Genomic DNA, 13,323 nt, shown 5'->3' with positions numbered 1-13,323 from the left:
AAGCCCCTACCCATTAAGTGGTCCTTGCCCCAGCCCCTCCCCAGCCCCCCACAGCCACTATTCTGGATTCTGTCTAGATGTGTTTACCTATTCTGGACATTTCACATAAATGGAGTATTGTTCCATTTACACTACGTGACTTTTTGTGTCTAGCTTCTCTCACTCAGCGTCACGTTTTCAAGGTTCATCCACGTTGTAGGATGAAATCAGCTCTCCATTCCTTTTAATGGCTAACTAATATTCCATTGTATAGATGGACCATCTTTTGTTTATCCATTCATGTGTTGATGGACATTTGGTTTGGTTCAACTTTTTGGTTATTGCAAATGCCGCTGCTGCTGTGAACACCTGTGTGAGTATTTTTTGTCTGTTTTTTGAGGCTATACCTAGGAATTGCTGGCTCATCTGGTAATTTTACATTTAATTTTTTTAAAAAATATGTTGTTATTGGTTTTTGAGAGAGAGGGAGGGAGAGAGAGGGAGAAAGATAGAAACATCCATGATAGAGAAACATTGATGAGCTGCCTCCTGCACACCCCCTACTGGGGATCGAGAGTGAAACCCCAACATATGCCCTGACCGGAAATCGAACCAGCGACCTCTTGGTACATGAGATGATGCTCAATCCACTGAGCCACACTGGCTGGGCTATGTTTGACTTTTGATCTTGTTTTAATGTCATAATTTTGCCCTGTGTCAGTATATATATTGCTGATCTGTTTTCTAACCCTTTCTAAAAGGCCCAAGATCTAAAAAAACAACAAAAAACCACTCTATACTTTAAACCTGTTAAATATATTCATATAAATATTTGCCTTTTTACTTAAAAATTAAATAAAATTTAAATGATCTACTTCAGAATTAATATGCTAATTTCCAATGTGACTAAAATAAATACTGTAATTAAATCAAAACATTTCAACATATTTATTGCTTCCTAAGTAGATACAATATTGTTACATTACCAAAACATCTGTCCTCAAAGGATGAACATGTGTTTGTTAGTACATTTAAAACAAATCAAAATATTTGTACTTACCCACAAATAATATATTGCCTGTATTTTACTATTGCTCACCAATTCTTTATTATTTGTTGGATTAAAAATAAGGTAGTTCTGAAATATAAAGTATGGAGACGTATTATAATAAACAATAAATTTTCTGTTTCTCTCTGGTTAAGCTAAATGTTAAAATTAAGTGAGATTTTTATTAAAGTACATAACTGAATAGGAATATAAAACAGAGCAGACATGGCATTTTATAAGCACTAGGAATATAATTTAAATACCGAGCATTACAGTTAATGGTCTCAGTGTATCCCCTTTCTTAGTCTCATCTATACTAATAAAAGGGTAATATGCAAATTGGTCACGACGCCCTCACAGTAACAACCAAACAGCAGGCTGCGTGGGACGACAAGGCCGGCAGGGGGGTTAGTGAGGGACGACTAAATGACTGATAAGCAGGCTGCGTGGGGCGACTAGGCTGGCAGGGGGGGGCAGTTAGGGGCGATCAGGCTGGCAGGAATGGGTGGTTAGGGGTGATTAGGCTGGCGGGGGGGAGGGGCAGTTAGGGGCGATCAGGCAGGCAGGCAGGTGAGCAGTTAGGAGCCAGTGGTCCCGGATTGTGAGAGGGATGTCTGACTGCCGGTTTTGGCCTGATCCCAGAAATCAAGCTGAAACTGGCAGTCGGACATCTCCCGAGGTGTCCTGGATTGGAGAGGGTGCAGGCTGGGCTGAGGGGACGACCCCCCCCCCGCACGGATTTCGTGCACTGGGCCTCTAGTTTATTATAACTCATCATCTAGGAATTAGAACAAGCAAAAGTAAACCAGTATTCACCAACAACCTTTATTCTGTGTTCTTTAGGAGAAAGGCCTCTGCGTACACATTTCTGAATCTGACAGGGCCACAGGTAGCTTGGAATGAACACAAAATATTGGAAGGGGATTCTGCTTCCTGCCAAAAATGCTGAATAGCAGGGGTACCTGGCTCCCTTCCCCAAAATCAACCCCGCAGATACTACAGAAGTGAGGGAAACGGGCAATGCAGAAATTAAACAATCCTACAACAAAAAGCGAGAAATCCCTGGGGAGACTTTCCGCGTACATCCTAAGATGGCATGGGTACAGCCCGAGGTGCAGGGTTGCAGACGTGGCATCAAGAAGCAAGTTGGACAAAGACGTTGAATGCATATGTGCATAACCCATGGACACAGACAATAGGGAGCTGAAGGCCTGGGGAGGGAAGGAGGGGGGACGGGGGCGGGCTGGAGTGGGTCAATGGAGGAAAAAAGGGGACATATGTAATACTTTCAATAATAAAGCATTATTAAAATAAATTTAAAAAAGAAGCAGCAGGTTGGAGCCCGGCTGGTGTGGCTCAGTAGTTGAGTGTCAACCTATGAACCAAGAAGTCAGTTTGATTCCTGGTCAGGGCACATGCCCGGAGTTTCAGGCTCAATCCCCAGTGGAGGGTGAGCAGGAGACAGCCCATCAATCTATCGCTCTCTCCCTCTCCCTTCCTTTCTGAAATCAATAAAAATATGTATATTTTTTAAAAAGAATATAGCAGAATCTGGCACATAAGAGGTACTCAAAAAAGTTAGTTATTATCAGAAATCAAATGAAATCTCGGTTATGAAAACGTTTTTAAAAGCTCTACTGCACCAAAACTCCACTAAAACAAGGAGTCGCTTTGGCCTGGCCTGAGTGTGACTTGAGGTAGATCCTCCAGGCTCAGACTGGACTCACCTGAAAACCGTACTCTTTGGGAAGGTCCAGCGTGCATGCCGGTGTTTCGGCCGCTAAAGTCCACCTCCAGATGCAAACTTTCTGTAAGTGAGAGCAGACAGGAGGACGGGGTTCCCGGGGGCCTCCAGAGTCACCACACCGCTGGTTAGCCCTGTAACTTGTTAACTAAGCACAGCCCCGCGAGCTAAGCCGCGAGGCACAGAGCTCCTGACAACGTGGAGTCCAGTCTTCCCAAGAGCATCGCCGATGCCACGCGGCCTGAACAGAGCGGCTCCCGGGGACGCTCTGGATGTGCCGGCCAGCCCACGGAGGCCACCCTGAAGGTCCCTGTACCTGGATTTCAGCATCTGAGATGGTTGCCAGATACTTGGCATCGCGGGTGATGGCTATGGCCCTGATGCCGTCCCCTTCCGGGCAGCTGTCGAATATAGTGTGCACGGGAATCCTGCAAGACAGGACGGGGGACAAGCATTTGCTGGGCCTGCCCTGGTTCCCCCAGGGACCCACTTCAAAAGCATAACCACTGTGGATAAATAAATGTGGTATTTCCATGCAGTGGAATATTACTCAGCCATGAAAAGGAATGAAGCACCAACACACACACACACACACACACACACACCAACACACACACACACTGCAACATGGATGAACCTTGAAAACATCATGCAGAGCCTGGCAGGCATGGCTCAATGGTTGAGTGTTGACCAGTTCGATTCCTGTTCAGGGCACATGCCCAGGTTGAAGGCTTAATCCCCAGTAGGGGGCGTGCAAGGGGCAGCCAATCGATGATTCTCTCTCTCATTGATGTTTCTCTCTATCCCTCTCCCTTCCTCTCTATGAAATCAATAAAAAGATACTTTTAAAATAATTCTTTATTGTTGAAAGCATTACATATGTCTTCTTTTTCCTCCATTGACCCCCTCCAGCCCGCCCCTGCCCCCTGCCTCAGGCCCTCACCACCCCATTGTCTGTGTCCATGGGCCATGCATATATGTATACAAGGTCTTTGGTTGATTACCTCCCACCTACCCACCCTCCCCCACCTTCCCTCCGAGATTCTGCACTCTGTTCCATGCTTCCATGTCTCTGGATCCACTGTGTTCATCAGTTTAGTTTGTTACTTAGATTCCACATATGAGTGAGATCATGTGATTCTTGTCTTTCTCTGAATGACTTATTTCACTTAGCATGATGCTCTCCAGGTCCCTCCATGCTGTCTCAAAGGGTAAGAGAGTCTTCTTTTTTACCACTGCATAGTATTCCATGATATAAATGTACCACAGCTAATAAAAAGATATTTTTTAAAAAGAATAAGATAGATTGGGGAAAGTCACCACAATTTTGTGAAAAAAGCAAATTGCAAAACAGTATACACAGCATGTCCTGATCGTGTGTGTGTGTGTGTGTGTGTGTGTGTGTGTGTGTTTATGAGAATAGATTCCCAACTAAACAATGGTGACTTGGGGAAGGGGTTTGAGTGTGAAGGACTTTCTTTTTTCTTTTTTTTTTTATAAACTTCTGTACTGTGTCACTTGGCAAGATTTTAGAACTGTAGGATACAGACAGAGCCTCAACATATGCAGAGATTAATCGGGACATTTAAACATCTACGAGAACCAAACGAATGCAAGGGACAACAGAAGCCATGATGGAAGTAAGCTGTCACGTTGGGGTCCCCGACTTCCATCAGAAATGAAGAGCAGGTGGTGGTAAGAAGATTCGATCCAGGAGCCTGGCTAGTAGCTCCCCATTTTTTATTTTTATTTTTTCATTATGGAGCCGTTGGTACAGAGAATATGATCAGTGTCCCGCTCGGCCAGAACCAGGTCTGTGTGCTGGCTGAGGGCCAGTCTGGTTCTCTGTCGCCTGGGCAACTCCATCCCACAGTGTAGCCGCCCCAAACATTCACGCGGAAGGCGGTCCTCACATTGTTGGGAATGGCACAATGATGTCCTTAGTTGGAGGGTATATCTTACCCCTGGGGAGATTCAGAATTCAATATAGAGAAGATGAAATCAGTGTTGGTTGAGTGGTCCTCACCTTTTTTTTATCCTCACCCAAGGATATTTTTCCATTGATTTTAGAGAAAGTGGAAAAGAGAGGGAGAGCTAGAGAGAAACATCGATGTGAGAGAAACACATCGATTGGTTGCCTCCTGTACGCACCCTGACCAGGGCCCAGGCCAGGGAGGAGCCTGCAACCAAGGTACATGCCCTTGACCAGAAATGAACCCGGGAATCTTTGGTCTGCAGGCTGACACTATCCGCTGAGCCAAACCAGCTAGGGCCAGACCTACACTCTTAACATATCTGGGATCAGAGAATCAGTTGCTTCTTATTAGGAATGGGTGATGTTTAAGAGAATTTAACACATCAGAGTCTCTAACATTATATTTGTGATTCTAATTCAAAGTACATAGTTGACTTTGACTTGTAATTTTAAATTCAAATCGTATTAGGTTTATAAACAATATTAGGACGCTTAAGAGAATTAAGATTTGCCATATTTATGTCTAATTTATTAGATTTACAAGAATCACTTAAGCATGGGTGAAGGACTACTACAGAACTTAAAGATGAAACCAAGTATATTCAATTTTTAAATGCAGTTTAAAATGTTTAAAAGGAGTAAATAATCAAATTTGTAAGTGGAGCCAAACATTAATCAAAGTCCTCTTAAAGGAGATTGCAAAAATATGCTAGGTTCATAAATAAAATAAGATTTATAAGTTGAAGAAACAGCTTAAAGAAGAACTATAGTTTTCAATTGGTCACTTTAACAAAGTGAATATTAATTCCAAAACCAAATAATCTTTTCTGGGTCCCCAAGTCATTTGCAAATCATAAAACTCATAGCGACCTATTGCTTGAATTGTTAGCCACAGATAAGCTTTACTTTGTAATGTTTTAGAGAGAGAGGGAGGGAGGGAGGGAGAGGGAGAGAGAGAGAGAGAGAGAGAGAGAGAGAGAGAGAGAGAGAGAGAGAGAGAGAGAAACATTGATGTGAGAGAGAAACATCGGTTGCTCCCACAAGCGCCTGACTGGGGATTGAACCTGCAACCTAGGTATGTGCCCTGACCAGGAATCAAACCTGCAAACTTTTTGGTGTTCAGGATGATGTTCCAACCAACTGAGCCACCGGCTGGGGTAGATATGCTTTACTTTGTAATTAAAAATAAATAAATAAATGTCTCACGTTGCTCCCAGTCTAGAGGGGGAGGAGACAGCTTTATAAACAAGAAAAAAATCAAAGGATAACCCACTGCAAGGGGCCCTCGAGGCCTGGGGAGGAGGAGCTTGCGAGAAGAGGCGCCAGGCACTGTGCCCCGCCGCCCTCCCCAACAATCCCGGCAGGTTGTGCAGTGGCCTGGAGAGTGGAATTCCTGTCCACCCGGAACCTCGGAATGTGATCTCCTCTAGAAACAGGGTCTTTGCAGATGTAATTAATTCGGTTAGGATGAGGTGACACTGGACAGGGTGCCCTGAATCCAATGACTGGTGTCCTCCCAGCAGAGAAGGCACCGAGGGACGCGTAGGGGAAATGCGTGTGAAGACGGAGACAGGCTGGAGGACTGGTCTACTGGCCAGGAGCACTAGGGCTCGCCGGCCGCCACCAGCAGCCGGAGAGGACATGGGACAGATGCTCTCAGGAGAGTCGGAACCAACCCGGCTGCCGACCGCTGGACTCCTGAACGGAGAAATCTCTGTTATTTTAAGCCACCCAGTGGGCAGTCCTTTCTCGCAGCAGCAGCGGAAAGGAAAAGACAGGTTTGGCTCCATGGGGACAGTCCTCACTTCTCTGGGCCTCCAAGCCGGGTGAGTGCGACCTGGCTCCCCTCGGCCCAGTCCACTCTGGGGCACAAACAGACTGAGTTTCGGGCCAAAAGAACCAAGAATCGTAAATGGGAAATTCGCCAAGGCGATGTCCATCAGGCCTCGAGGCGACAGGACAGCCAGGCTTCCCTGGCAGCCTCCCACTCACCTGTGCCCCATCCCTGGCTTCAGCCTGCCCGCGCCGGCTCTGTTCATTGCTTGCTGGTCACAGTGGCAGATATTCTAGGAAAATTGGGGGGCGGGGGGGGGGGTAGAGACTGCGCCAAGCCTACCCTGTGAAGGAGTCCCATATAATTAACAGGCAGTCGGGCCCTTTGTCGGCCGTGGCGACCCACCGCCTGTCCTCGCTGACGCACATGCAGGAGATCACGTTAGGGTGGCCCTGCGGACACGGAGAGAAGCAGCTTTGAAACATCGAGGATGCAGCCCAGCCCTGGTATCAGGAAAGACTGGGGCCCCACAGAGAACTGAACCCTTCCCGGGCGCATGGGGCTGGAAATTCTACTGCTAGGAGGCAGATGCCTTAAGTTGCAGCCACATGTCTGGGACCCCTGGCACAATGCTGAGTATTAATTGATCTCTTGGAAAATACTTCGTGGTGTTTTGTTCTAGGCATTGACTAAGGAAGTCCTTATTTAAATATATGCTAATTGCCCTGGCTGGTGTGGCTCAGTTGGTTGAGCCTTGTGCCATGCACCCAGAGGTCACAGTTCGATTCCTAGTCCAGGGCACGTGCTCAGGTTAGAGGCTCCAACCCCAGTTGGGGGCGTGCAGGAAGCAGCCGATCAATGATTCTCTCTCATCATTGATATCTCTCTCTCTCTCTCTCTCTCTCTCTCCCTCTCTCTCTCCCTCCCCTCCCCTCCCCCTTCCTCTCTGAAATCAATAAAAAAATATATTTAAAAAATCAAAATAAAAATTTTAAAAATACATGTTCACAGAAAGGGGAACAGAGAACTGTCTATCAGGTTAACCACTAGGAAGTTAGACACCAAGGAAACGTGGCACTCGGACAGGTAAACGATGGCTATGAAACGGCCCCAAATGTCAGAGCAGAGGAAGCAGAGTGGTGGGGGAGGGCAGGCAGGGAGGCTGCGCGGGGCGGCGCGGAGCGGGGTGAACATGAAGGAAGATGTGGAGGGAGGGAGGGACAGGACAAACTGATCCACGGAATACTGTCAAGTCAGAAGACCCAGGTTTCCAACCCGCTTCCCCAGGTACCAGTGCCGTCCTGAACAAGTCAGTTAAATCGCTCTGAGCCTCGGTTTCTTCTCCTGAAATGGGGAGATTAACGCCCACCTCTCCACATGAGTAAGCGGACCAACGCCCTTTGAAAGCGGGAAGGGAAGGCCTTTGTGCATAGTTCTGCGGAGACAACACCATCTCTTCTGGCCACGTTTTTACGGAAATGTGAAACACGCAGATGTTTTAAATTCTTGTTACTCTAAAATTAAAATCCGCTGCTGTTTGTAAATTGATTCTGATTAGAATCAGAGACAACGAACCATAAAATGTGTTCCTAGCCCTAACCGGTTTGGCCCAGTGGATAGAGCGTCGGCCTGCGGACTGAAGGGTCCCAGGTTTGATTCCGGTCAAGGGCATGTACCATGGTTGTGGGCACATCCCCAGTAGGGGGTGTGCAGGAGGCAGCTGATCAATGTTTCTCTCTCATCGATGTTTCTAACTCTCTATCCCTCTCCCTTCCTCTCTGTAAAAAAATCAATTACATACACACACACACACACACACACACACATATATATATATATGCATATGTATATATATATTTAAAAATAAAATAAAATGTGTTCCTAAACACAGGGTTTGCTACGAGAGGCTGGGAAGCATGGGGGTGATACAGAGTGAAGTCAGCCCTCGGGATAAAAGACGAAATGCTGCGTTCAGGCTGAAGATGGCCGCGGGGGCCGCAGTCAGAACAGCCGCCTACCATGAGGTGATGCTGATCGTTCTTGAAGACGTTGTAGATGACCGCGGTGTGGGCGCTGGCGTACAGGAGCACCCTCTGCTTTTCGTCTCGGATGTAGTACACGGGGAGAGAACTGTTCCACCCGAACTTCCAAGTCATGGTCTGGAAGACAGAGGCGAGACCAGCAAGACACTAAACGTGCCCAGCCCCGGGCTGTGGCTCCAGGCGCTTCCCTCACCCCTTCTTCTCCTTGCAGCCCCATCACAGTTCCAGACGTAAGTCGGGTATCCAGGCAACGGCCTGTGGGTCCCTCGAGGGTCATCGTGAGGAACAAGGCTTGCTCCCTTATTCCTAGCATGACCAGCACTAGGTAAACAGTAGGAACCAAATAAATGTTGAAATGCATCAAGTGATGCCCAGGAGGTGCAGCTGGGGAAAGCCACGGCTGGTCTGGATGCCGCCAGCACAGAGGGGGCAGGAGAGGGTTGCAGTTACACCGAACTGTAACAGTAGCCGCCTCAGGCAGAAGGGGTTGGGGTAGGGAGGGTGCGAGAAGTGGAATCCTGCCTTGAAGAAAATAAATCAATAAAGAGCATCTATTCGTTTTAACAGAAAGAAGAAACAATAAAGGCAAAAGGAAAGGGAAAAGATAAAAGGAAAAAGAGCTAAACAAATCTGCAAAGCAAAGGGGTCCAGGAAAGTTCTGGTTCTGCAGTGAGCCCGAGGCTGACAGGGGACCCACACGCGGGCAGCGGCTTTCGTCAGGTCCGGAGAGGAGAGCGGGGCCCCGACGCGGAGACCACCTGCTCTCATGAGTGACGGTCCCCGATTTCCTGGGAGCTGGCTGATCGAGGCAAAAGTCTTCACTGGCTCTAAAACCCAACGATTCTTCCTTCCAGGCTGAGCAACTGCAAGTTTAACCCTGAACTCCACTGCTCAGAGGAGCCAAACCCGCAGAAAGGAGGCTGTCTGTTGTCTGCATTTCCCACTAGGCATTTCCCCATCCTCCTCCTCCTCTCGTTGTTGACACCTGTCAAGTGCTCGCCGTGTGTTAGGAACGACATTAAGTACTTCACATACACTCAGTCACTTACAGATCTTCCACAGCCATGAATCTACAGGGGAAAAGGAGGAAGTGGGGGGAGGGGGATGAATCCTAGGAAACGATTTTCAGAAAACAGCAGATGGGGAAAGAAGGGGGGAAAAGCCCTGCTCTTCCTTCCCTTGGTAAACGATAACATTTTTACTCCTGGCAGATGGTGCCTCCTGGAACACTGTCAGCGGCCGCCAAGGCAGGGCGCTCTGGGCTGCCTGGTGCCTTTCCCAGTGGCTTTCCGTTCTCCAGACCTTTTACTTGATGATCTGTCTGCAAATGGATCGTTTCAGGAACCAGTGAAGGCAGGAGGGGCGAGGAGAGGAGGGAAAAAGGAGGAACCGATGCCCCGGCTGGTGTGGCTCGGCTGGTTGGGCGTCATCCCGTACACCGTACACCGGAAGGTTGCTGGTTAGATTCCCGGCCAGGGCACATGCCAGCGTTTCGGGCTCGATCCTCAGCAGGGGGTGTGCAGGAGGCAGCCAATAAATATCTCACTCTCACATTCAATGTTTCTCTCCCCCTCTCCCTTCCTCTCTCTCTAAAAAGCAATAAAAATTTTACAAGAAGGAATCGATGGAATGGAGGAGTTGTATCGTGAGGGAGGGACAGAAGGAGGGAGGGAGAAAGAGAAAGAGAAGAGGGAGGGGAGAGGGAGAGGGAGCGGAAGGAGAAAAGGAGGAAAGGAGTGGGGAGGAGGGGGGAGAGGGAGAGATGGATTTTGAATCCCCCCCCACACACACACACAAAACAAACAGCACCCTGTGCAAAGACAGGCGACACGGGCATTTCCTGCCTGCGGAGCAACACTGTCGGACCTGGATGCAGCGCTCCTTCACGTCCGCGTGCTGTCACCCATCTCCAGCCAGAGCTCTGAACTGGACTTTAAAATACAGAGTCTATGATTAGTTTTAAAGGGATCTTTCTGGTGGTATTTCTTTCCACATGCATAACCGCCCCCCCCCGCCTCCTTTCGCAATACTCTCCAAGTACCGGGGAAACACAGAAGCGCGTTACACTTACCAAGGGATACACCTTGGCCTGGTCGTCCTTTTGAAACAAGATGTCCTTACTGCTGGTGGACACCAGCGAGTCCGTCCGGGAGCGGGCTGTGGGCTGCGCTTCTTTCTCTTTTTGCATGTCGAAGTAGGACACTCTTTTGTCTCGTTTCCTTCCCCCCTTTACTGGTTCTGAAACTCTCTCTTGGCCCGGTTCCTCCGCGGGCGTTTTCTTTTGAAGGGAAGTTACCAGTTTTTCCTCAGAACTGGTGATCTCCAAGTCATAGTCGTATGATGAGCTCAGGGTGCTCGAACTCCCCCCTTGCAATGAATGCTCTGACTCCTTACGCGTTGTCTTTAAAAAAAGAAGCAAAAGGAGATTGTGGTTCCAAATACGATACATCCTCACTTACTTCCCTTTCTTTTCCTAAACCAGCCAGGCTCAGGGTTAGCCTCGAACTGGAGCTGGGAAGTGTTTTTAAAAGGAGCCTGGACATCTTGGTATTCAAATAACACGAACCGTGGGTGTGACCGGTTTATCCCTGGCCTTCCAGCAGACCACAACAGCACAGTCATTCTCCTGGTGGTCTCCAAATGGCCGACCAGTCAGAGAGTCAGTTCTCCCTGGACCAGAGCTGAGTTTCTCCTACAGGGAGGGTCTCTGGGAAGTTTGTTACTATCATCAAACTGACAGCACACCGACCAGCTAACCTAACCCCGACCAGCCCTTTAAAGTCAGCTCCTGCCGAAACCAGTTTGGCTCAGTGGATAGAGCGTCGGCCTGCGGACTCAAGAGTCCCAGGTTCGATTCCGGTCAAGGGCATGTACCTTGGTTGCGGGCACATCCCCAGTAGGGAGTGTGCAGGAGGCAGCTGATCGATGTTTCTCTCTCATCGATGTTTCTAACTCTCTATCCCTCTCCCTTTCTCTCTGTAAAAAATCAATAAAATATATTTTTTAAAAATAAAATAAATAAATAAATAAATAAATAAAGTCAGCTCCTCCTCCAGGAAGCTCTCCCGGACCACCCTCCAAACTGTGTTAATGTGTCCTTGTTTGAAAAATATCTCCTATACACCTCTCAATCTCGGCACTTAGCATATCGTTTTATAATGTTTGGTTGTGGGTCTGCCTCCCTACACACCCTAGAACTCAAGAGAATGGGAAATGGACTGTGTCTTACTTGGTTTTGTATCCCCATAGCCTGGCATATAGTAGGCATTCAATGAATGGTTATGAATGAATGAATGAATGAATGAATGGATGGATGGATGGATGGATGGATGAATGATGATTACTACTTACTGGAGAATTTTCTGACATGACTGACTGGGAATCAGTGAATGGGCGTCCCTGCAAACTCATCATGGACATGGTGATTTCTTGGGGCACCTCTGTGAGTTCTTCCTGGAATCGTGCAACCACCTCGTCCAGTGCTGCTCCAGCCTTTTCCTCTGTTTCTCCTCCTTCCTCCTCCTCCAGCTGTCCTTCCCCTTCCTCCTCCTCCAGCTGTCCTTCCTCTTCCTCTTCCTTCAGCTGTCCTTCTCCTTCCTCTTCCTTCAGCTGTCCTTCCTCTTCCTCATCCTCCAGCTGTCTTTCCCCTTCCTCCTCCTCCAGCTGTCTTTCCCCTTCCTCCTCCTCCAGCTGTCCTTCCTCTTCCTCATCCTCTGCCTCTTTCTCCTCCTGAGAGTCTCTCCATGGTACTAGGTCATTTTCTGATTCCTGTGGTACACTTTCTCCCTCTTCAGAATAATCTGGATATTCTTCTTCTTTCATTTCTGTTTCTCCATCTTCCGCTTCTTCTAGTGGGTTTCTCTCTGCATCTGACATTCTTCTCTCTGGCGTTTCCTCTAGAGAAATTTGACAATAATAATCAGCAAGACCCTCTGTTTCCCATTTTCACTCCTTGGTGACGTCATCTCCCGTTAAAATGTGCAAGACCAGCTCTGGCTCCTTCCCACGGGAATAAAAAGGATGTCAGACTCCTGGGGAAGCCTGTCCCAAATCTTGACAATATGGATCCCAGGGCCTCTCATCTTTCTAGGAATAACTTCAGAGCTCTCTAACTCATGTTAAAGATATTCGTATTCCAACAGGCAGCAACATGCGTAACCCAGGCATTGCTGACAATTCCAATAATGACTGAGTAGCAGTGTGGCTTCGTGGTTAAAAGCACAGGCTTGGGCAACCCACTTGGGCCTCCTCCCTATAGCAGGGAGCTTTTCTGTAATAAACCTTCATTTTCGCTCAAAAATAAATGAATAAATAAATAAGCAAGCAAGCACAGGCTCTGTGCCCAGCCTGTGTGGCTCAGTGGTTGAGTGTTGACCTATGAACCAGGAGGTCAAGATTTAATTTCATGCCGAAACCGGTTTGGCTCAGTGGATAGAGCGTCGGCCTGCGGACTGAAAGGTCCCAGGTTCGATTCCGGTCAAGGGCATGTACATTGGTTGCGGGCACATCTCCGGTGGGGGTTGTGCAGGAGGCAGCTGGTCGATGTGTCTCTCTCATCGATGTTTCTAGCTCTCTATCCCTCTCCCTTTCTCTCTGTGAAAAATCAATAAAATATATTTAAAAAAAAAAAAGATTTAATTTCAATAAAGGCACATGCCTAGGTGGTGGGCTTGATCCCGTGTGGGATGTGCAGGAGGCAGCTGATTAATGATACTCCCTTCCTCTCTGAAATATATATGTATAGCACAGGCTCTGCAGCCA

The 13,323-nt window shown here is 47.8% G+C and overlaps 1 protein-coding gene across 1 annotated transcript in view; it reads right to left on the bottom strand.

The window, feature by feature from the left end:
• Nucleotides 1-13,323, bottom strand: part of CFAP251 (cilia and flagella associated protein 251) — a 48,656-nt gene that overhangs the window by 34,441 nt on the left and 892 nt on the right. Inside the window, exons 2-8 of the mRNA XM_054712716.1 lie at nt 11,914-12,458; nt 10,634-10,963; nt 8,539-8,679; nt 6,863-6,972; nt 3,088-3,199; nt 2,755-2,835; nt 1,040-1,117 (exon numbers count right to left, since the gene is read on the bottom strand). Of these exons, the coding sequence (XP_054568691.1) occupies nt 1,040-1,117; nt 2,755-2,835; nt 3,088-3,199; nt 6,863-6,972; nt 8,539-8,679; nt 10,634-10,963; nt 11,914-12,438 (1,377 nt within the window). The 5' untranslated portion in view covers nt 12,439-12,458. The remainder of the gene's footprint in view (nt 1-1,039; nt 1,118-2,754; nt 2,836-3,087; nt 3,200-6,862; nt 6,973-8,538; nt 8,680-10,633; nt 10,964-11,913; nt 12,459-13,323) is intronic.

Source organism: Eptesicus fuscus, chromosome 23 (genome assembly GCF_027574615.1).
Source record: "Eptesicus fuscus isolate TK198812 chromosome 23, DD_ASM_mEF_20220401, whole genome shotgun sequence".
In the NCBI taxonomy this organism is placed as follows: Eukaryota; Metazoa; Chordata; class Mammalia; order Chiroptera; family Vespertilionidae; genus Eptesicus; species Eptesicus fuscus.
This window is presented reverse-complemented; position numbering and strand designations above follow the sequence as displayed.